This window comes from Crotalus tigris, unplaced genomic scaffold, assembly GCF_016545835.1.
Source record: "Crotalus tigris isolate CLP2741 ecotype Arizona unplaced genomic scaffold, ASM1654583v1 scf7180000019173.45859301935:6455823, whole genome shotgun sequence".
In the NCBI taxonomy this organism is placed as follows: domain Eukaryota; kingdom Metazoa; phylum Chordata; class Lepidosauria; order Squamata; family Viperidae; genus Crotalus; species Crotalus tigris.
The window spans coordinates 6,210,492-6,232,522 of record NW_024097414.1 but is presented as its reverse complement, the minus strand read 5'-3'; the positions used below and the strand labels follow the sequence as shown (position 1 = coordinate 6,232,522).

General features: G+C 49.9%; 2 protein-coding genes across 7 annotated transcripts; one reads left to right on the top strand and one right to left on the bottom strand.

Moving 5' to 3' along the window:
- The first annotated feature begins 45 nt into the window (after positions 1–45).
- GTF3C1 (general transcription factor IIIC subunit 1) lies at positions 46–21,451 on the top strand. Of its 6 annotated transcripts, none has more exons than XM_039360665.1 (37): positions 47–293; positions 473–676; positions 1,347–1,520; positions 2,015–2,158; positions 2,575–2,671; positions 3,885–4,008; positions 4,428–4,586; positions 5,419–5,534; positions 5,672–6,029; positions 6,775–6,938; positions 7,293–7,435; positions 7,630–7,783; positions 8,558–8,661; positions 8,985–9,145; positions 9,273–9,527; positions 9,962–10,107; positions 10,378–10,475; positions 11,164–11,260; positions 12,066–12,243; positions 12,411–12,552; positions 12,855–12,990; positions 13,527–13,608; positions 14,065–14,253; positions 14,568–14,725; positions 14,872–15,014; positions 15,379–15,460; positions 16,063–16,175; positions 16,522–16,584; positions 16,917–17,010; positions 17,404–17,576; positions 17,785–18,069; positions 18,299–18,564; positions 18,731–19,005; positions 19,443–19,926; positions 20,249–20,288; positions 20,773–20,962; positions 21,194–21,451. In XM_039360665.1, exons 1-37 carry the CDS (start codon positions 73–75, stop codon positions 21,413–21,415), a joined length of 6,234 nt encoding a protein of 2,077 aa, XP_039216599.1. In that variant the 5' UTR covers positions 47–72; the 3' UTR covers positions 21,416–21,451. The 6 variants fall into 6 exon arrangements, with proteins under 6 accessions (XP_039216600.1, XP_039216599.1, XP_039216598.1 ...); XM_039360664.1 differs by having other exon boundaries at positions 6,772–6,938; XM_039360663.1 differs by having other exon boundaries at positions 6,655–6,938; positions 7,296–7,435.
- On the bottom strand, positions 21,397–22,025 carry POLR3K (RNA polymerase III subunit K). Its single transcript, XM_039360713.1, has 3 exons — positions 21,883–22,025; positions 21,718–21,805; positions 21,397–21,636 (listed from the first exon to the last, which is right to left on the bottom strand). The coding sequence occupies exons 1-3, from the start codon at positions 21,991–21,993 to the stop codon at positions 21,509–21,511; spliced, it is 327 nt and encodes a 108-aa protein (XP_039216647.1). The 5' UTR covers positions 21,994–22,025; the 3' UTR covers positions 21,397–21,508.
- Between the last annotated feature and the right edge of the window lie 6 nt (positions 22,026–22,031).

The window sequence follows — 22,031 nt, the reverse complement described above, 5'->3', positions numbered from 1 at the left end:
TACCGCCGCGGCTCGGTGGGCACGCGCCGAGGCGTCACTTCCTGTGCGCCGCCCATCGCGCGTCCGGCAGCAATGGAGGCGCTGTGGGCTGCTCTGGACGAGGTGGCCCTGGAGGGGCTGGACGGCATCACCCCCGGCGCGCTCTGGGACCGGCTGGCGGGCCGCGTCCCGCCCTTCCCGCTGCCCCTGGAGCCGGGCGCCCGGCAGCTGCTATGGGCCACGCTGGCTGCACAGGCCGAGCTCCGCTTCTATTTGCTGCCGCAGCCGCGCCCGCAGCTGCGCCTCTTCGACCGGTGAGGCCTGCTCTGGGCGCTGGGGCCCCGGCGGAGGGGGAGGGAGGATTGTGGAGGCGGGCGGCGGGCCCGGGCTCAGCCGGGGGGGGGCGTGATGCTGAACGTTCCGGGTTTACCTTCCCAACGGGGGAATTGCGGATCACAAGCAGTTTCGCCGAAAAGGTTTTATTCGTTTTCAGTTATGAGGAAATCGATCTTGAGACGGGAATATTGGAGACCAAGCGGGATCCCGTCCCATCAAGCGACATTTACCCGGTGCATATGATTTTGGATGAGGACCTCCAGGGCTCCTGCCAGTATTTGAAAGAGAGGCTGGACATTACTGATAGGATCAGGACGAAGGACATGCAGCCCTGTTGCACATATGTGGAAGCTTATGAGAAGTGAGTACGGTTTGATTGGTGCAGTCGTCTATTTTTTAATACCCACATACAATTTATTTGTTTACCTGTTTAGAAATAAACCATACCCCAAGCAAGAAACGCCAAACAAACTAACAGTAAACAGCCCAACCAAAGAATCACCAAGACCATTCCCACCAACACTGAAAGGGCAAGCCACTAGAATACAAAACAAGAGCAAACTGCTCTCCCTGCTAGCACTAATGATGTTACCTAGTTTGGGTAGTGAGATGTCTGTAAGAAAAGAATTAAGCTCAGAGAGCACCAAGGACCCTACATGTATCTCTGAAGGGAGCTTATTCCAAAGGGCAGGAATAGGTAAGACTCTGGGTACCACCAAATTATATTCTCTTAATTTACAGAACCTGAAGTATGCCCACTCAGCTGGATTGAATTAGACAGGAACAGACAACTGAAGATAGGTGCTTCTTCAGATACCCATGGGGGGCTTTAAACGTGTGATCACCAGAAGAAAAATAACAGTTGCTCATTAATTGGTGGGCTGTGGGAGGAATTGTCATTGCATTGTGTGATTCAGCTTGAAATGGTCTACCTACAGTTCAGGAGATTGGTGATAATATTGCCAGAGCACAGAAAGTGCTGTTTTTCTTTTAGAGATTCTGGAAGTGACTCTCTTCTTCTTACTTTGCAGTTGGGGAGAGAGGCTGGTCATGGTTGCCTCCCAGGTATTGCGCCACAGGGCACTAATAGGTTGGGAAGGGGATCCAGACTTAAAACTTCCTGACTTCTCCTACTGCATTTTGGAGCGATTAGGACGAGCTCGCTGGCAAGGGGAGCTCCAAAAAGACCTCAGTGTGGCTTTTAAGTAAGTTGTAAGAATTGGCTTATTCTGGACTAACTGATGTTATAATGCCAGAAAGGAGGGTTCTATGCACAGATATTCCCACAGATGTGGAGAGCTACTTATCTCAGGGATTAAATACTACCTTAACTTGGTTTGCTATTATTTTATAAGTTAATTATGACTGCAACTTCTCTTTTAGCCTGGAGGATGCTTCCCTTCAGAGAGAAGCATAAAATAGTGCTATAATAATGGGAGAACATTATCCTAGGCCTAGGGAATTCCTTTGCTCTGAGCTAAGCTTCAGTTTCATTGTAGGTGTTAAACCTTTGAGGCAAGGGACCATCGCCTTTGTTGGCTTAGCAATTATCTTAAGTTTTAGGCTCATTTAAGAAACTTCGTTGATGCAGAAATGTAGGTTCTTGTTTGACTTTTTCCGGTTTTTGTTATTAAGGAGGGTTGAGGGGGGTTAGCTGTTGTGCTGTGTTCGAAACATGGATGGAGCTACTCTTTTATAGGGTAGATGCTGGAAAGCTTCACTATCATCGAAAAGTCCTGATCCAAAATGGGCTGATCTCTATGCAGTCCCACGTGATTAGGTTGCCCTCAGGGATCCAACAGCATTCCATTCTTCTGCTGCTCAACCGCTTTCATATTGACAGGTATGCACTTGGCAAGTTTACACTGGGCTTTCATTTGTGCTCCTCTCGGGCTGTTGAGCATGTTTGAAAGCCTCAAATTTCACTACTTCCAGTCTGTCTGTAATCTTCATATAAGGTTTTACCACTTTTGATTTGCTTTTTTGATCTGAGTTTCCTTTCTTTTACATTTTGGAGATAGGGGATGAATCTCTGCCTCTGATAACTAATTGATTGACTAAGGGAAATACTTCAAGAAAGAGAATGCCTGTTTTATTACAGAAATGTGCTTCTTGGGGTCTCGGAAACCCCTTGAGGAAATTAGCAGAGGGCCACGAGTCTTGGCAGCAGTCGGTTTTTCCAAGGTGTGAATTTTCTTATGAGGGTAGACAAGACAGTGGCAATATAGCGTTTGCTCATTGTTGCCTCTTGGGTTTTAGGAGGAGCAAATACGATATTCTTATGGAGAAGCTCTCTGGCATGCTGAGCAGCCGGCCAAGTCAGATGGAAACACTGGGCAATATAAAGGAGGAACTGGTAAGATTAAGGGCTTTTGAAATCAAAGACTGTGCTTGTGATCTGCCCCTTCAGTGGGCAGAATCTTCAGACCTGGCACCTGTTCTTCAGAGCCTCAGAAGCATTAGAGAGATCTATCTTTGAGACCACATGAATCCTGGGGATTTTCTTCAGCTGAAAGGTGGAAGTTCAGCTATAGGATCTCCAAGAGCACCCTTATTTTATTTCTTTATAGGCTCCCTGACCGAAATTCCACATGTCTGTCCATTTTCCATTTTTTTCCAAAAGCCTCCTATCCTGTTGCCAAACCATGGAAGTTATGGGCACAAAAGTACTCCAAGCCCCATTTCTCCAAGTCTAAACAGTTGTTGAATCCTTGCTGTTGCTAGGCTCTTGGTAGCTAACTCAACTGAAAGCAAGATTCCCATCTTCAATACAAGTTAATGAAAGAGTAAAATATAAGGTTATAAGTATCCTGCAACTAAGTTCGTTTTATTTTACAACCCAGCATATCTTTTAGTCTACTGGAGCAGGTTTTCTGTTCTGTCTGATGAACTGGCAAGCTTGTTGCTCTCTTCCTGAATAACCGAGGTGGCTGTTTTTCATGCAAATTTTTATGAAGCTCTGAATAGGCACTGGTGGAGGTGGGAGGAGGGTTGTCCAGGTGTTCCCTCATTTCTTTATTGGATCCTTACTTGTATGGATGAACCGGAGTTCATCAGTTGGTTGAGAATATTTCCGGACCCCTGGAGGCCAATTCCACATTTTTGTCAGCACCAACAGCAGGACCTTCTCAAAGCAGACAGTCTCTTTGCCTGGGGAACCTCACAGAGAATATTCTGCCTTGCTTTTCATTAAATTGCTATTAAGGCAGGATTGTAATAAAATACTTGGAGAGGTGTTTTTGAATAGCTGCTGGTAAATTAAAGTTATTTCCGTTGGAGTGGTCTGTGTGTGTTTGAGAGAAAGAGAGAGAGAGAGAGAGAGAGAGAGAGAGAGAGAGAGAGAGAGAGAGAGAGGGCATAAATCACAAATATAGCTAGAATGCAAAAATAGCATTAACTTTTCATTTACTTTGTTCAAAAATGCATGAATGTGGGAAAACTATACTTTGAATGTATCTTAATTAACTGACCCTGGGCAAGTGGGATAGCTTGGCTGATGGAGAAGTATACACATTAGCTGAAGAGTTCACTGCCCTCCTCCTCCTCCTCCTCCTCATGCTGCTGTGCAGGGACTCTGTGAAAAAACCTTTAAGCGCCTCTACCAGTACATGCTGAATGCCAACTTGGGCAAGATGGTCTCTGTTCCGCTGCAGGACGTGTGCTCTGATGGGAGGCCTTTCAAGACAAAGAAGGGTAAGCGAGGGGAAAGTCCCTTGGGACAGCCCAGGAAAAAGGTGGAGCCCCCAGGGACCTGTGATGTTCCTGAGGATTCAGATCTGCCTGGGGGGACATAACCAAACTTTAAGGCAGTCACAGGGTTGAAGGAAATACACAGGCCGGAGTCCCCCTGCTCTCATTTGCCCCTTTGGCATTGGAGTTGGCTCATCGGTGCCTTTGGGAGATGCTGAAATCAGGAACAAGCGAGTGGTGCTGAAGCAGAGTCTTACACTGCTGTGATGCTGGGGGTGGGAGAGGACTGGATTTCTTTGGCAGTGTCATCCAGCAAGAATTAAATTGGGCTTCAATCCTGGGTCTTCGATGCCAGGATTAGGGGAGATTATGCAGACTGTCTTCAGCCATTCCTTAATCCTTTTGTGTTTGTTCATTCTCAGGAACACAAGTCATGGTTCGTTGTTTAAAGCTAGTGAAGGAATATCAGAAGAAGGTGGCTGACTTTCATGATGATGATGAAGAAGAAATGATTGCCAAAACTGTGCAGCCTGTGGACATTGTGTACGAAAAGGACATGCTGGCACAAGCATATGAGCTGAGTGGGTATTGTCTGGGTTGCTTTTTCTGTGCCCTTCAGCTGATGCCATCTTGGTTGCAGGGTGGAAACAGGTGATTTGGTCATTGTGGCAGAGAGATTCTGTCAGGACCCACTTCAACTAATCACCCTTGAAACAGGCATTGTCTCAAAAGGAACTTTTATTAGGGACTAGTGACAATAGGGAGTGTAAGGTGAGATCTGAAGAAAAGCCCACGTGAATGATATAATTAAAGCAAGCAATAGCGAAAGTTACCAACATAATCCCCCATGCACCCCCTCCCCCCAACAGAATGGTAGGCCCCAAAAGAATAGAAGACAAAAGAGAATAGGTGAGCAGTTTTGGGGTCTGCCATACAACTCAGTGCTAAATTTGCCTAAGCAATGAAATCTAGCCTTGCTTAATTTTTAAGTGCAATTTGAATTGTTTTGGATTTGAATTTTCAAAGAATATTGAAGATATTCTTATTTATTTGCTTATTTATTGGGTTTGTAAGCCAGCCAGTTCTTGGCAATATATAATGTAACTTCACAGGAGCATAACACAAATAATATATGAAGTTTTCAACTTATCCAGTAAGGTTCATGACCATGTGCGGATCAGACTCACGATGTGAGTTTGGCACTTAACTACCTCCGGCCTTGTTAACCTGCAGGGTTATTACCCTCTGAATTAGCCATGGACCCTTCTTCCTAGCTGAAATGTTTAATCCCAGACCCCAGATGGGATAGAGATTTTGCCACATGTCTGCCCAAATCTCCTGACTCTTACAGAGAGTGTTCTGAGCAGGATTACCAGCCCACATTGATTCATTCTCACTTTCTCTACCTCACAGTTGAAAGCTGGGGGACTAAAGGTATTTCTCAGGCAGAACTTCGAGCTGCGATGAATGTGGGAAAGCTGGAAGCCCGGATGCTGTGTCGCTTGTTGGAGAGATACAAAGTGATCAAGGTAATGTTCTGGAGGCCATTTTGTGGTCAGTAAAAACAGGGGAAAGGATTGTCCGCCAGCTTTGCCCTGTTTCCCAAGGACATTTGGAGAGCTTTGAGGACAAGACAGAGGTGACAGCTGTGCTCCTTTTTGTTCAGGGGTTCATGGAGGACGAGGGTAGGCAACGGACAACCAAATACATTGCAGGGACGTATGCAGAACAGAGCGATCTGAGCCAGCAGTATGAACGAGAGAAGGCTCGGAGTGAGAAGTTGGCTCAGGCCAGCGTAGCTTTTGCACCTGGTGAGACTTTGCCTGGAGAAGGGCTCTCGCTGGCAGAGGAGGAAGAAGAGGAGGAGGAAGAGGAGGAGGAGGAAGGGCAGGCAGTGCTCCTGGAACTGGAGAAGGAAGAGGAAGAGAAAGACGGTGCAAGGCAGAAGAAGGGCAATGCACAGGCCCAGCCCGGGCTTGATTTTGAAGGAGGAGGTGGGCTTTGCCAGTCAGCAAGAAAGAAAGGTACTGAATGGGCGTTGCATGTTGCCCAGGCTGAGGGCACCAAAAGTGTTGAAGGTCAAAACTCTTTCATTCTCCCTAGGAAAACCCAAATCTTCCCTTGGGGTGTCCCTGGCCACGTCTTGTCTTTATGGTATCAGCTTGTGCCAGGAACCCCTGTTTCTGTCCTTCTTAACACAACCAGTCTAAACCTTCCTCTACATTGATTGAAAACTGAGTTTGGGGCACTGGGGAAATTGACAGACTCTGAAACGGGATATTAACTGAGATGAGAGAAATCTCAGAGCATTTTCTAAAAATTTGGAGTTGCTCAGAGCACTTTCTTCTGTTATGGTCAATATAAGATCATAAATATACCTAAGACTCCCACTTCGTTCCTTCCCTCCCCCCCCCCCGGACACACACACAACAATAACCCTGTGCGGTGGGACGGGCTGAGAGAGAATGACTGGCTGAAAATCACCCAGTCACCTTTCCAGCGAAAGGAAAGCTTAAAATCACTCTCTTCTGGTTTTTAGGGCAATACCTTCTCCACTACCCCAGACCGACTGACTATATTAAAATAAAAGGTTATCAACTATGTTTAATAGCAGATTGTTTATCCATTTCTTCTTTTCTTTGGATTCAGTTCCTTGCTCAGCAAAGAGGATGGTTGGAGGGCCCCCTTCCCCTTCACTTTCAGCAGCAAAGCTCTGTGGAAACTGCCTGAGGAAGCCACTCACTCGGGGTGTCCTTCTTCCCAAAGCAGCTAAAAAGAAGAGATCATCTCTGCTCCCTCTGGAATACTTGGAAGGCAGGGATTCTGCTCTGGACTGGCTCGGGTCAGAAGCCAGCTGCTCCAACTGTGCCCGTTTCAAAGCTGTCTCTGGTGATGCAGCCGTGGTTGAAGAAGTCCTGCCTGAAAGCCTCAAAGTAAGAATCAAAGGCTTGTAAGCTGGTGATGGCAAAGCCAGGCAAGGTATATAGCAGGGGATGGGACAATGGTCTCCCTTTAGCCCCTGTTCAGACAGTGGAGAAGGGCCCCAGAAAGAGCTTCCTTGGGCACAGACAAGCGGAGCTGAGCAGACTTTGACCCACTCGAGGTTGAGGAGGACTGGTCCAGGGCCAGGTTGGCTGTCCTTGCTCTCTTTTGTGCTGTGGCTATTTTCCAGGGAAGCTTTCACAGGGGACCCCACTTTGGCATTCTCCTCCTGAAGATGGGACTCCACTGAATTCATCGGCTTTTTACCAGACTTTCTTACAGACAGTTTTCTAACTCTGCCCTAGAAGAGTTGTGATGAAAAAAAGAGAGAGAAGAGCTCACAGGCACCGCCAATGGAGCGATCCCATGAGACCTACCGCCTGCTGAAACGTAGGAACCTCATCATCGAGGCAGTCCAAAATATGCGCTTGATCGAGAGTTTGTTTGTGTAAGTCGGAGTGGCAGACCGGCCTGCCTGCCTGCCAGGTAGCAAGCAGGGCCAGGTGGCAGAAATGCTTGGCAAATGTGCCACCCCTTTCCCATCAGGTCCTCATAAGCTACCTTGAGGAGAAGAGCTGCTATTGTGATGATTCCTCCTCTCCTTCTGCCAGAAAGGAATCCTCAGTTGGTTCCTTCTTTCAGGCTTCAGAAAATGATCATGGATCAGGAAAAACAAGAAGGGGTCGCCACCAGGTGCTGCAAGAAATCCATTGTTCGCTTAGTCCAGAAGCTCTCCCAGGAAGGCCTTCTGCGCCTCTTCCGCACGACTGTTATCCAGGATGGCATCAGCCGCAAGGTAGCCCTCTCTTTCTGAAGTGCTGGGAGCGACGCTTCCTGGGCAGGCAGAGCAAGGGAAGAACCTGCTCTTTTCCCCTCGGGGGGTTAGTTTTACTCTTATGGAGGAGTCTCAGAAGCGACAGTCTTGCCAAAAGGCTGAATTCCAGGGAAGGAGGCTGCATATGCAGGGCTCAGCAAACACAGCCCCTGCCAGTTCTTCCAGAAGTTTTCTTGTCAAGTGCTTCAGATTTTTTTAAAGGGATTTTTTTTCCCTTTTCAAATAAACAGTTGGACTTTGGAATGAGGGAGCAGCCGACCTGCCGCCTGTTCTCTCAGGGAGCATTTGCACACTTGCATCGGGGGGCCCTGCCTCTGTGCAGCTTTCAGCCCCTCTTGTTTAGCTTGCAGAAGCTGGAGCTGAGGGGTAAATTTGAGGAGGCCTTCCACCATCTTGTGGGCTCTCTCTCAACTGGAGCATGGAAAGATCAGGGAACTCTGCTGCTTCTGCCTTCGGGGCAGCTCCTCTTTCACGAGGAGAGAGCCAGTTTGGCCTAGTTAACGTACCAGGCTAGAAGATGGGAGACCGTGAGTTCTACTCCCGTGTTAGCCGGCTGAGTGACTTTGGGTCGGCTGAGTGACTTTGGGTCGGTCCCTCAGCCCAAACCACTTCACAAGATTGTTGTTACAGGGAAAATAGGAGGAGGAGGTTATGTTGATGAGTTTGCTTCCTTGAGTTTTGTAAAAATAATAAAGGTAGACACAAATAAATAAATGTGGATTCTATTCTTGACAGGTTGAATTTGTGGTGGATCCATCCGTGACTCCTGGTGACCCCCTGGTAAAAAGCGCCATTGAGCAAGTGCGTTTCCGGATTTCCAATTCAAATTCTGTGAACAGGTACTTTCTCAAGGATCTGGGGGGGGGGGGTGACCACGTGTAGAGGTGTGACCCTTCTGAGGCCCAAGAGAAGCGAGGGCTCAGAAGGTCGGTCATCGACTCCTACTCCTCCTCCCTCCCCATGGAGTTCCTGGGCAGACGCTGCTTGCAGAGATTTTGAGGGTCCTCCAGCAGCTGCTTGCCAACTGCCCCTTGTGAATAGATGGGGATGGGCTTGCAAGAGCTCTCCCGACCTTGCTGTTCACTGACGGTAGTATAATTTCTGTCCAGGCAACAGATTTTTGAGGCCAAGATTTTGCTTCTCTTGTTCTCCTAATTTTCAGGATCAAAGTTCAGCAAACACCGATGTCTCCAGATCCAAAAGAGCAGGAGCCTGGAGCTGGGACCACCGTGAAGGAAAGGAAAAATTGCTCTTTTTCTTGCCAAAGCGAGATAGTTGGTGAGAAGATGTGCATCGCCAAATTCAACTACCATCCCGTTACAGGTAACAGGAGACCTTTTCTGCTCTGCCATGGCTTAGTGGGAGGAGCTTGGGGGCTACAGTTTGAAACATAGCAGCAGGTGTTTGACTCTGGATTTCTGAAGGGGAAACAGCATCTGTTTCTTTTCAGTGCCAGGCCTTGGACGCTCCCTGGGCTTCTTACCCAAAATGCCGCGCTTAAAGATGACCCACATCTTCGTCTGGTACCTGATCTATGGACATCCTGTCAGCTTGCGGAGGAGGAACCCTGGCTGTCACATGCTGGAAGAGGACACAGGCTGTGCCTCCTCCTGCTCTCCACTTGACGCGGCAGATGACAAGGAGTCTCTGCGAAGCCCAGAGGTTCCTGCCCAAGAAGGAGATCTGGAGCTGGGAGAACAGAAAGGTAAGGATCCAGCTCAAAAGCAACAGTCGAAGGATTTTGCACAACCCTCAGGAAATGTCCCCCAACCTAATCATAGTTCAGCCAAGGCAGCCTTCTCTCACAAAGCTATATCAATTCTGGCCTGCCCATCTCAGTAACGTGCAGCTTTCTGCACAGGGGACACAGTGACCTCCATAACTTGTCCTCTCTCATACCCTCTGGAGTCAGTTCTTCTGTCCCCAACCCTCAACCCCAATTTAGGCAACCAGGCCTTTCTGAGCTGCTATCATGGTCAGCACAGTTCCCAGTGTCCCTATCTGTCTGCAGCAACCTGTTAAAGGTCAGATGAAAATGGTGACCCTCCATTTCTGGGGTAGGCTGAAAAGCAAATGTATCCTGAACATCCTGTAGGTAAAATGGCCAGAGCCCTGCACCACTTTCCTTTTTCCTTACAGTGTATGTGGACGAGGTCTCCTGGAAGCGTCACATCCCTCCTCAGCCAGTCCACCGGGAGTTTGGATACGGCTGGGCACTTGTTAGTGACCTTCTTCTCTGTCTGCCTTTGTCCATCTTTGTCCAGATAGTGCAAGTCAGCTATAAGGTGAGGGGCTTCGAATTAAGAACTGTAACAGAGCCTCCTCTTCAGGAGCGAATGCACTTGAAACCGCGTTAGGCCTAGGCCTTTCCTGGGAAGGCAGAGGGCGGGGGGGGGGGAAACTAATGGGCCTTCAAAGTCCTTGCCAGGTCATGCGTCATAGGCTGGAGTCAGTCTCCTCCTTGATGAACCTTTGTGCTGAGCTCTCAGCTGCAGGACGAGGTGGATGAAGGCTCGGTCGCCAATCTTGCATTCTGCTATATGAAATTAATATAGGTAGATAACCTGGAAGATTATTTGATGGACTCTGTGAGGAAACATACACTCATCAGAAACCTTCCCAGATCGCTTCGACAGCAGCTCCTTTACAAGCGGTGGGTTCCGATTCATTGGGGCTCTCCTGGCAGTGTTTGATTCTAGTTGGATGTAGAATTTGGGCCAGATTAGCTCACTGCTAGCACTTCCCCTAAAATGTCCTTATCTTGGATGGGATGATTTTGGTAGTCAGAGGGTGGGATGTTACATTACCATTACCTATCCTTTGATTAGCTTTATTGATTGATTAATTGGTAGATTGGTTATGTGCCATTAAGTCACTGTTGTGGTCCAACGTTGTGGTCTGAGTGACCACACATTTTCTGTGTGAAAATCTCTTCCCCTAATCTGGTCCTTCAGACTTCCAATTATGCCCCCATTGCCCTTTCCTAGCCTTGGGGCCCTCTCCAGAGTGCCGGGTCTTTCCATAAGGCCTGCAGCCTCAAGGGAGAACTCTGTGGCTCGAGGGTTTCTGCACTGCTGACCTGAGCTCAGAGCATTCGGCTGCAATCAGTTTGGTTCCTGTGGAAATTCATTGAGCAAAGGTGGCTGCCACGTCTTAGCTCTCCTATATTGTACGTTCAACCCTTTATTTGGATTTGAACTTAGACCTTGCAGTTTGATGGCTGCACAGCGTGTGTAGCTTCTAGAGCTGCCTTTGATTTGAGTTAACAGTAGAGATACGTTGCTGATTTCTTCCAATTGAGAAGCAGTCAAATAATTTTCAACTGCAGTCTATCACTACAGGAGGTACATCTTTTCAGTAATGGAAAGCCTACAGCGGTTATGTTATATGGGATTACTGCAGTTTGGCCCCACAGAGAAATTTCAAGAAAAAGATCAGGTAATGTGTGTTATTATTTCTGTATTGTTTTTCTGAAACTGAATGCTATGCTGAATTATTTATAATTAAGGCAAGAGAAACAACATTCTTCAGGGAAAGCGTTTCCTACAAAAACAACAGTACCCTGTTCTGAATTGAAGACTAGCAGGCTGATTATGACAGACCATAACCGGAAAGGAGTTCTCTTCATCAGATGATGATATTCTATGATATTCTAAAGATGGTTTTGATATTAGACTACAACTGAAATGTCTGCTGACTAATTAAGCAGAAGGTGTTGTTGGCATCATCATCAATTAATGCTTCATGCAGGATAATTGATTTATGATAGGCCATCAAATTGGTATTGCCTTTTAGGAATCATGTAGATAGGATACTACCCCAGCATGCATCTTCAGAGCTTTCAGTGGTTCACCTGTTGCTGCTGCAAATGAGTCCACCCATCTTGCTGCTAGCTATTCTGTGCTCTTTCCTTCCCCCTTTCCCAGCGTTACAAACTTCTCGGGAACTGGGCCTTTGTATAATGTGCACTGGGCAAAATAGGGCAATTTGAGCTTAGTCATCACATACAAGATGAGCAAACCCTTATAATACGATGCTCAAATTTTAAATGAAAGTGGGGCTTTCCAAGAAATATATTTTAATAGCTACTGAGTGACCAGGTGCCTTTGCTTGTTTTAAAATAAATCTGGATGCCAGGATTACTGGTCTGCCCCTTTTCTGTTGCCTGAGTCTAGAGATCTGCATGTTTGCATTCATCCTGGCCGGAAGGGGCTTTGGTCTGAGCATTTTCAACCTCATGCAGGTTTTTGTGTACTTGAAGAAAAGAGCGGTGATTGTGGATACCACCATCTGTGAACCCCATTACAACCTGGCTCAAAGCAGCCGCCCATTTGACAAGCGCCATTATACCCTGAGCACTCTCCAGGATGTGGAGAACTTCTGGTTTGACCTGCAGTATGTCTGCCTCAACACACCCCTCGGTATGATGCTGGCAGCTGGTCCCCAACCCTGCTTCAAATACTGGTGGCTGGTCATCCAGTTCTCCATCCCTGGCATCTGGTTCTTCCCTGTCCCCCACTGCCAGTGGATCGGTTTGCATCTGGCTGCTCGCTCTGCCTCTGCTGATGGCATCTGTTGGTTGCTTCAGGGATTATTCGCCAGCCCCGTGCAAAAAGGAATGGAGCTCCAGCTGGGGAGGCTGACACTCTCTCAGAGGTAGCACTGGAGCAAGAATCAGCAGCCGACAAACACAACCTGGAGCGCAAGTGTGCCATGCTGGTGTACACAACGTATGTCTCCCCTGCTGTGAATGGTTGTGGGAAGGACTGAGTCTTCCTTTGCTTGGAGATGGGTTGAGGAAGCAAGCTCTATGCCGTCTCTTTCAGAGGGGCTTCTTTCCCTTCCCCCAGGGTGACCGCTTACACTTTCTGTTCTGCCCACAGTGGTGGGGGTTCTGGTAGAAACGTGGCTTGGTTCCTGGGAGGGGGAAGGAAAAGGAGCCCAGATTCCTCCAGCTCCCCCGGATGGAGGACGGATGCCCTTGAGACTTGGGAGAAGAGTTGCTCACCTGGCCATTTCCTTTCCCTCCCAGAGGACGCCGAGAGGTGGAGGATGAGGGCTCTGTCCCGGGGGACGGGCTTGGGGCAGGCGGTTTAGACTCCAGCTTTTACAGCCACTTGAAACGCAACTGGATCTGGACAAGCTACATCATTAATAAGACCAGGAAGGTGAGGCTTTTCTCCAAGGCTGTCATTTTTCTCTGCCCCACTTTTATTATATGGTTATTATGCGGAAGTAGACTTTGGGGGATGGCAGTGCCCCTTTTCCTGATAAATATTTGGATTTCTGCCTTATTCTTGGAAATCTCCTTTTAACTGTCCCAATTCTGACTGGTACAAGAAGGCGGCAGACTATCTGGATCCGTTTCCGTCGTGAAGGAGGCTGGGAACCAAACAGAACGTGCCCCCCCCTTCAAGTTCAGTACTTTGAAGTAACTTGGGGGCAGTGCACCCTCCTGGTCCTGCTAGACTTCTTAGCAGTGTCCCTCCTGTCAGCTGTGGATGAGGGTGGGCAGCGGGAGGGATCCTGTCCCAGTGGTTCCCCCTGGGGAAAGGGAGAAGGTAAAGAAACATAAGGGCGAGGGGAAACTCTCCTTGTTAAATTAGTAGTTTTTCTGTCCACCATCCCAAATCTGTTCTTTAACAGCCTTTGCTCTGTTCTTCTCCCACTAACTCCCCCCTCCCCACCCCTTCTTTACCACCAGGAAAATGCAGTTTCTGAAGCTGGGCACCTGGTCAGGCTGCAGACCTTCCTGCCCAAGCGCTCCCTGCCATTTGGCCCAGGAGGTGAGGGGACAGAAGGGAACGCGTTGTGAATGCAAGAACTACAAGGATGCTTAACACCTGGGGAGCAGTTTGGAAGGATTTCCTAGGATGCCTCAACCACAGAATAGAGCAGCAGAAGCCAACCTCGGGATGGTTTTTACACTACAAGGAGATATATGGCTTCTATGATTGCTAAATAGGAACGGGTTTGATCAACTCGTATTTCAATGACCAAATTCTCTGCTGATTTTGATTTGTGTATGGGTTGCATCTTGCTTCCCTTCAAGCTGAGTATCAACCTGTTGAGCACTATGTTAGTCTATTCCTAAAACATTGATAGCAGAGGGTAGAAAGCATTTGCAGGGATTGTCTCTTCAGTCTTCGAGTTCCTCAGCAAATCGGTTAAGAAGAAGACAGCCACGATGCTGGGGGGTTCCATCCTCTGTTTTTTTCTTCAGTATTTCTTGTCACCCTCAGGTGCCCAAAGTGCTCTCTGGAAAGAGAATCTGTTAACTTCAGAACCTGCTCTACAGAAAGAAGACCTGGCAATTGAGAAAGAGGCAAACCTGAACAGAAGCCAGAGAGTGAGGGGGGGGAAGAGCCAGAAGAGGAAGCGGCTGAAGAAGGACACAGTGAGGAGGACAAAGAAGAGGAAGAGAAAGAGAGGTAACACAACAACAGGAGGCTCTTGGTGCAGAGCTCATCTGCTCGAGAACACGGGGAACTTCTGCCCAAGTCAGGCTTCCCCACCGCCAGAGAGCTTCCTGGCACGTTCTTGGTGATGGTTGGCCTTTCTGCTCAGTTTGCCCTTTTAGAATTCTTTGGATTTAATTATCGCTCAGAATTGATAGAATGCCCACTTACTACAGCTCTGGGCAGCATGCAGTTAAAAATAATCTCAGGCAGAAGCTCTGTAGTGGCATGGATCGGTGCCCCGCTTGTGAATTAAACTTTGTTTGCTTTCTCTCCCTCTGCTCAAGACGAAAATCCTGAGGCAAAGAACCAAAAGCCACGCTACCATGATGAGGTGGACCGAAGGGCCCTGCAGAGAATGACCCGCCTGCGTGTGACATGGACCGTGCAGGAGGACAGCCTGCTGATGCTCTGCCGCATTGCAAGCAACATTCTGAACGCCAAGGTACTGGCTGGCATCAGCCAGGCCAAAGAGCAGCGAGTGAAGGCCCGTCCTCTTGCGGCATCGCCATTGCCAGGCCCTGGGAGGGAGTGGAGGCGAGACTCTGAAGCTGAGCTGCATCTGCCCAGCTGCTCTTTTCCTTCCTACAGGTGAAGGGGCCGTTTGTCCCCTGGCAAGTGGTCCGAGACATCATGCATGGCAGCTTTGAGGAATCGCTAGACAAGACTTCTCATTCTGTTGGGCGGCGGGCCCACTACATTGTCAAAAACCCCCAGACCTACCTCAACTATAAGTGAGAGGCTTTACTTGAAATGTTATGCATTTGCGGAGGGGGGGGGGCGTTAATTCTGATCTCCCCTCGGCTGCTTTTCACTTCATCAGGGCTTTGCTCTCTCCAAGGCTCTGATCTCCAGCAAATAACTTGCCTGGTCACCCACTAATCCACGACTGCTGTCACTTTCTCATTTTCTCAGTGGGCCCTTGGCTCCCTTGGGGGAGAAGCCGGGCTGCCCCAGGATGGAGCCCAGCGCTGCTGCCTGTCTGTCCAGACTGTGGGAAAGACTCCTGGGTGTGCATATGGGGAAGAGATGCTTTCTCCAGGAGGACAGCAGTCCAGAGGAAAGTTCTCCTCAGGTTGGACTTGTTATCTTTTGCAGAGTGTGCCTTGCTGAAGTCTACCAAGACAGAGCCCTGATTGAGGACTTCATGAACAGGAAGAGCGACTACCAGGATCCCAAGGTGAGAAACGTTGCTGGAGTTCATTCTCCTGGATTATTTCCCCAGAAAGGCCAGTGGGCTTCAGCACCAAGACCCAAGCAGAAGCCTCTGTTGCTGTCCCACCTCCAGCAGAAGCCAAGGACAGCCGTTCATGAGAAAGAAGGCTAGGAGGGGGAGGGGAGAGAGCTCCCGGGCCAGGTAATTCCCTTCCTCCTAGCAGCCAGTGGGCAACTCCCAGGCATGTTCAGGTGGAAGCCAGGCAGCCGCAAATTCAGCATGTTCCTGCCAAAGGAGGTGGGCAGCTGCAGCCAAGATGCTGAGTTCTCAAGAGTTCTCAAGCTCCGCCCCCGGTTTCAGTCCGGCGGCTACAACTGCTCCCGGGGTGTTGGTGCTCTTGAGGCAGGATTGGTGGAGGCGGGGAGCAACAAACACTGCTTGCCTGACCTGCTTGTCCCATTTAAAATCCTTTGGGACATTAGCTTTCTCTTGCCTGGGATTCCTAACCAACCCAGTCCAACAGTTGATTCTCTCATCTATTTGAAAAGTGAGAAGAATATTTCAAGTTTGTTACTGCCCAAAACTGCATGTTCCTAAGATGGGATTTCTGGTGTTCTTGTGAAAAGGTTTGTTCTGAAGAGTTCAAGGACTTTGTAGAAAGACTGAAGGAGAAGTTCAGCTCCACGCTGGGGATTCCCAGGCCAGCCGTTCCAGACACCTTGCAGGAGCTTTTCCTCAGGTGGGTGGCAACCTTTGCCAAGCCTGCCCGCTTTTAGGGCTCTCCATTGCCAGGGGGGCAACTGCCTTTGTTTCTCAATCCCTGGCCGGTTCCTCTTTCCTTTTGTTCCGCAGGGAGCTTGAGTAGGCGGCTCAGGGGAGAATGTGCTGTGCAATTGGGCAGACATGGCTTGCAGGCAGGGGTGTCTGTTGCAGGGAGCAGGGGTCATTTTCAGCCCGGCGGCAGAGGCAGAGCTCCTTTGCCGCTACGCAGTTGCCTTCCAGCTCAGGAATGGGGCAGAGAATTGCTCAGGCCCCCATTAGCACCCAGCCTGAGGAGAGTTGGCTTCCTTCTGGCCTTTCTCCAGGTTCCGGGTTCTGGCTATTGGAAATGAAACCAGCTGTGGCAGAAAAGAAGATGAACTCTGCAGGTGAGGCTGCAGGTTCTACTCTTGGGACTCTCAGGAGAGACAGAAGCCCATCCCAACACCCAGCTCCCATAAGAGGGACTTCCCGTTGATCTCCCTGCTTGAGAGTTGCAGTCAGACAGAAGGGTTATTGAAACCCAGACACCACGGATCTGCTTTGCCTGGTGGGTGGGCAAACCGAGAAGGTCGGGCTAGGGCTCTTCCCTTCAGAGAGCTGAACGGGGGCCCTGCTGAGCCTGCCCTGGCTTCTGCGTTCTGGGCCATGAGGATGCTCGAACTGAAACCCCAGAGCCAGGCTTGGGCTAAAACTGTGGCTTCCTTCCTCTTCCTCTTAGCGTGGCTGACATACACTTTCTGGTGCTGCAGAACCTGATCCAAAGCACCCTGGCCCTCTCCAACAACCAGATGAAGTCCTTCCAGTCCTTCCAGGTGAAAAGAAGCAGGCTGGACTTTAGGGGTCTAGGAAGGGCCGTTCTCTAAAGCATACCAAAAAGTGGTGTGGGAGATAGAAACCTGATTTGCTCTGCAGCAGAGAATGCATTTGAAAATTCTGCAAATGTTATTGTTCTGTCCCACCCCAGAAGTGCACCTATCGGTCAGCACTTGGCTCTGGACTGCCTCCTGCAGTCTACTTCTGTGATGTTGGATCTAGGAGCGGCCCTGACTGTGCAGTCAAGGGTTAGGGTGAGGGTGTTGTCCAGGCACCCTCTCCTGTCCACAGCTAGATTTACAAAGTAGCTATAAAGCATGGGAGGGGGGCGCCACCCATAGAGGGGAGTGGGGAAGCTGCAGAAGCACTGAAAGGGGCCTTTCCTTCGGCAGACCTTCCGCCTGTACCGTGACTATCAGGATGACATCCTGGTGAAAGCTTTCTTGGATTGTCAGAAGAGGAGCTTGGTGAACCGCCGCCGGGGTAATCACTGCCTGGGCCCCAAGAAAAGTCGGGCGCTGCCCTTCGTACCCATGTCTTACCAGCTCTCTCAGAGCTACTACAGGTTGGTGCCTTGCCTCTCCTTCCATCCTGAGTTGGCAGGGCCAAACATGAAGGATGTGTAACCAGCCAACTGGGAAGCGGTTTTACCCAGTGGATGTGACCATGACCCCCTGCTTTCCAGAACTCGGGGAGCCCCTTGTCTCCTGTTTCTGAGGTAAGTCCTGTCTGATGAGACAATTGTCCGTCTCTTCTTTCCCTGTACCTCCCAGAGTGTTCACTTGGCGGTTTCCCAGCACCCTTTGCAGCGAATCTTACCAGTTTCTCTTAAAACTCAAAGAAGCCGGAAGACAGGATGCCATTTCCAGCTTTTCCTTTAAGGATCAAGACAATCTCCTTGGGGCCGAGATGGTAACGTTTCCTTTAGATGGGCCTGGAGGCTACTGCTCTGCTCTGTTGGCCCTCTTCTCTCTCGGCCTGGTTTCTGTAGATATTGCAATCCCGGAGCAGATTGTTGTGGTTGACAGCACCATGGTGGAGAATGAAGTCATCAAGAGGTAGGAAGCCACAGCGCCTCCAGGACATTTTCTCCAGCCAAATTTGGGTACTTGGTTTCAATTAATGTTTGTCCTCTGCTTTTCTAACTGAATTTCTCAAACCGTTAATTGTGCCCTGCCTTTCTCTTGGAAGGTAGGCTGGCTGCAATTTTCCACAGGCTGAACCAAGCATAAGACCAGCCTTCTATTTCAATCCTGTTGACATTTCACTCCTCCCTGCCTCTTGTAGCCTAGGGAAAGATGGGCTGGAGGAGGAGGAGGAGGAGGAGGAAGACGATGATGATGATGTGGAGGAAAATCCAGTGAACAAGCGGCAGATTGAGGTGAAGGCCCGACAGGCTTCACGTACTAACTACCTGCTCATGAGAGGCTATTGTGCCCCAGGGATCATCAACACCCGGAATTTGAGTCCCACAGACAACATTGTTGTTGATTCCTGTCAAGTGAAAGTGAGGCTAAGAGCAACACCTGCCCAAAATGGCCTCTTGGCTGAAGGTCAGTCTCCTGGGTAGAGGTGCTCTTGGACAAGTGGCCCCACAATAGTTTCTCCTTTGTCCTGTTTCAGAAGAAGCCATCATTGTGGTGGCCTCTACTTGCCTTTGACCTAGGTCTGGTGAGTAGCTGCACTGTCAGCTGAAGGATGTCTGTTTTGTGTCTACAGTCCCATCTGACTTGGAGAGCATGCCGGTTGGAGCCTCTTGCCTCCCCAGTTCCTTCACCAAATGTCTCAGGGTCCCAGAAGAGGGTGATCCAAAACTTCAGTTGCTGGACCATTACAGTCGTAGCTCTGGAGATGCTGCTGCAGCCCTTGAAATCTTCTCTGCCATAGAGGCCACTTCACACTTTGGGGTAGACCAGGTGAATATCGCCAGGCAGTTCCAGCATTATGAAGAAGCTGATATTGGACGCACTCGGGTCTTGCAGCAATATCTTCAGGTTGGTATGGGCAAGGGAGGAAAAAGCCCAGAGTGGGCGCTCTTTTGTGGTCTTCTAACCAAACTGCTGTCCTAGAGCACTGGACAGTTATGCTCATTCTCCCCCCCCCCTCCCCGCATGGTTCTTAAGTTGTGTTGGCTGGGAATGGGTCCCATTGTTAGATCTGTTTTGGATACGTGGTGTATTCCTCAGATGGATGTTGATTTCTTGTATATTTTATCTGGTTGTCTTGTTTAAAATTGTGAGCCGTTCAGCATTGCCTTGGAGTCTGGCAGCATCTTAATCTAATGACATGAACAAATGCTGCAGTTAAACACATTTGGCTCAGATTGGGGAGGATGAATTTCCTGATCTTTGTGGATCAGACGCCTTTCAATATCTGGCTGTTTTTCACCTACGATCTTTGTGGGTCATGACGCTCCTGTCCTTCCATTTAGGATCTTCTTGATTTGGAGCAGGTGTTGGAAGTAGGTGGAAAAACTACCCGGCTGGTGGCAAAGAGATTTGCAAGTCCGTGGCTGTTGCATTCTGTGGGTCTCAAGGACATCAGTCAGAACCTTCCAGGCAAAGAGCCGCATATAAAGAGGGACTGTGCTAAGCAGGAACACGAGGAAGGAGACGCTGCCTCCTCTGCTGCAGCGGCAGGAGGCGAACCAGCCAGGAAAAGGTCAAGAGGAGAGGGGGAGGAGGAGGGGGCTCCAGAAACAAGGGCTCTTTCCTCAAGCTCCCCATGCTGGGAGGGAGCCAGGACCCCTGTGGCGCAAGGAGAAGCTGTCATGCAGAAGTGCAGTATGGGCATCCCCTCCTGTAGGAAAAAAGCCCCGGCCCTCCCTGGCAGAGAAGCCTTGGATGGGGGAAAGCCCAGTCAAGAACCCCATGAGGATTCCTTGTCATTCCAAGAGGATAATGAAACTCCCAGAGGTAAGCCTGAAGCCCTCCTGAACTGAGACCCTCCAGAATGGAAACAAGGATTGCTCAGAGGGGTTGGAGAGCCAGCTGGCTTAAATTTGGCACACAGGGCAGGCCCTCTTCCCCCCCCCCCCCCAGAAAATCTCTTTATCAGCACATCCCATTGGTGATCCTTGTCTCGATGCTGTTCCCTTCAGCACTTCTTGAAATGGAACATCAGACACTCCCCATTCAGTTAAAACTTGTTCAGTAGCAACTTGGAGGATCACACTAATTAGTCAGTAGAAATAAGGTGGTGTTCCTGTGGTTCATGGTCTTTCCTGCTCTTCCCTAGGATGTGTGGCAAGGCAATCTCTTCAGGTTGAAATGAGACGGTAAGCGTGCTGATAAAGCACACTTTGTACAGTTGTGTTTATTGTGCAGTTGGGAAACAAGGATAACCTGAAAATAGAAGGTGCATTAATTCCAGCCATCTGTATGTATGCACATTAAGGCCTGGGATTCTCAACTTGCTGGGCTATCATTGGAATTGCAACAGGAGCTTCTATTTTTCGCTTAGTTTTATGCAGAGGAAGCTCTGTATGAAATAGCCTTGCCTGGATTAATTTCCAGGGTTTTATGAAAGGCGTTCTGTGCAGATATGGTAGAGGACAAAGCAGGGGCAGCTCTGGGCTTTCCACATGCCAAAGAAGTCTCTAATTTGATACAAGATGGCAGGAGACTTGGAGGTAGGACAGGCAGGACACAAAGCAAAATGACAATGTTGCACTGCAATTACTGGATGCATTTTCTCAAACATTTCCTGATACCAGAAGAGAGGCTATTTGCAACCACAGTGAATTGGCTCATTTTCCTCAGCAGGGATAGCATCTGCTTTGTGGGGCGACCTTGGCGCATTGTGGATGGCAGTCTGAACAAGCCAGTCTGCAAAGGGATCATGGAAGGGGTGCTTAGCCACATTATGACAAAACCTGGCATCACAGAAGCGGTCCTGCAGCACCACTACCTGGGTGTCTTGCAACCAGTGGCTCTCCTGGAGATCCTACAGGTAGGTGTGCAAGGCAAGTCGTGTAATAGTGGCTGTTTATTCTTAGGAATGTGCAACTGTTCAGAGCCAGAAGGGCAAAGAGGTTTGGGGTCTGGCATGGGCACCATCCAAAACCACTTTCCCAATCTGGGGCAACCCTTTCCCTGACCCCCAGAATGCCAGAAAAAGCTGCACGTTCCCCAGAAACTGACCTCCACGTCTCATTGCCCTTCTCCCTCTTCCTCCCTTAAGGCTCTGGAGTCTCTGGGCTGCATCAGGAAATTCCAGTTTGAAAGGCCGGCAGCTGCCACGCTTTTCTCCAAGCCTGCCTGGGAAGAAGCAATCGCCCGCGGCAAGCTGAGCGACGCGGCAGACGCTTTCTACGAGCCGGCCATCGACTGCACCCTGAGAATGGGCAGGGTCTTTCCCTACGAACTGAACTGGAACAAGTGGGGTCCGGGGGCGCCCCTGTAAGCTCCGGGGGCGAATAAAGCGACTTTATTAAAGCGACTCCCGGCTCCCTTCCTCCGCCGGGGGAGCATCGCGCGGGCGCCTTCCCCAGGCCGCTCAGTCCCGCCAGCGGTGGCCGCACCGGGCGCTGCAGCACTTGTAGAAGGTGGTCATGGGCTCGTCGGCCGAGCGCGTCTGCAGCTGCATGAAGTAGGCGCGCGGGTGGCCGCACTTGGGGCAGGGCTCTGCGGAGAGAGGGGGAGAAAGGGCGGAGTCAGCGGAGGGAGGGAGGGAGGGAGAGCCGCCCCGCTCTCGCGCCGACGCACCTGCGGTCGAGTCCACGTTCTCCCAGGCGGCGGCCCCGCCCAGCACGTCGTCCACTTCCTTCAGCTTCGGGTAGCGCCGGCTCGTCACCTAGCAACGCGGGGAGAGGGTGAGCGAAGGTGGGGGGCTTGACGCGCGCGAGAGCCCCCGGCCGCCCGGACACATACCTTGCGCGTGACGTTCCGCACGTAGGGGCAGGTGGTGCAAGCGAAGCGGTGGCAACGGGCGCCCTCCTCGGCTACCAGCACGTTCCCGCAGGCCGGGCAGAACAGCAGCATCTCGGCGTGCCTCGGACGTCCGCCTGCCCGATAGAAGC

Excerpts from the sequence above, each read along its gene's own strand:
- POLR3K (XM_039360713.1), bottom strand. The coding sequence starts at position 21,993 with ATGCTGCTGTTCTGCCCGGCCTGCGGGAACGTGCTGGTAGCCGAGGAG. Across the intron at positions 21,806-21,882 it reads TGCGGAACGTCACGCGCAAG|GTGACGAGCCGGCGCTACCC; the intron begins GTATGTGTCCGG and ends CCGCGTTGCTAG. Across the intron at positions 21,637-21,717 it reads GAACGTGGACTCGACCGCAG|AGCCCTGCCCCAAGTGCGGC; the intron begins GTGCGTCGGCGC and ends CTCTCTCCGCAG.
- GTF3C1 (XM_039360661.1), top strand. The coding sequence starts at position 73 with ATGGAGGCGCTGTGGGCTGCTCTGGACGAGGTGGCCCTGGAGGGGCTG. Across the intron at positions 16,585-16,916 it reads AAAGAAGATGAACTCTGCAG|CGTGGCTGACATACACTTTC; the intron begins GTGAGGCTGCAG and ends TCTTCCTCTTAG. Across the intron at positions 18,070-18,298 it reads GAGAATGAAGTCATCAAGAG|CCTAGGGAAAGATGGGCTGG; the intron begins GTAGGAAGCCAC and ends TGCCTCTTGTAG.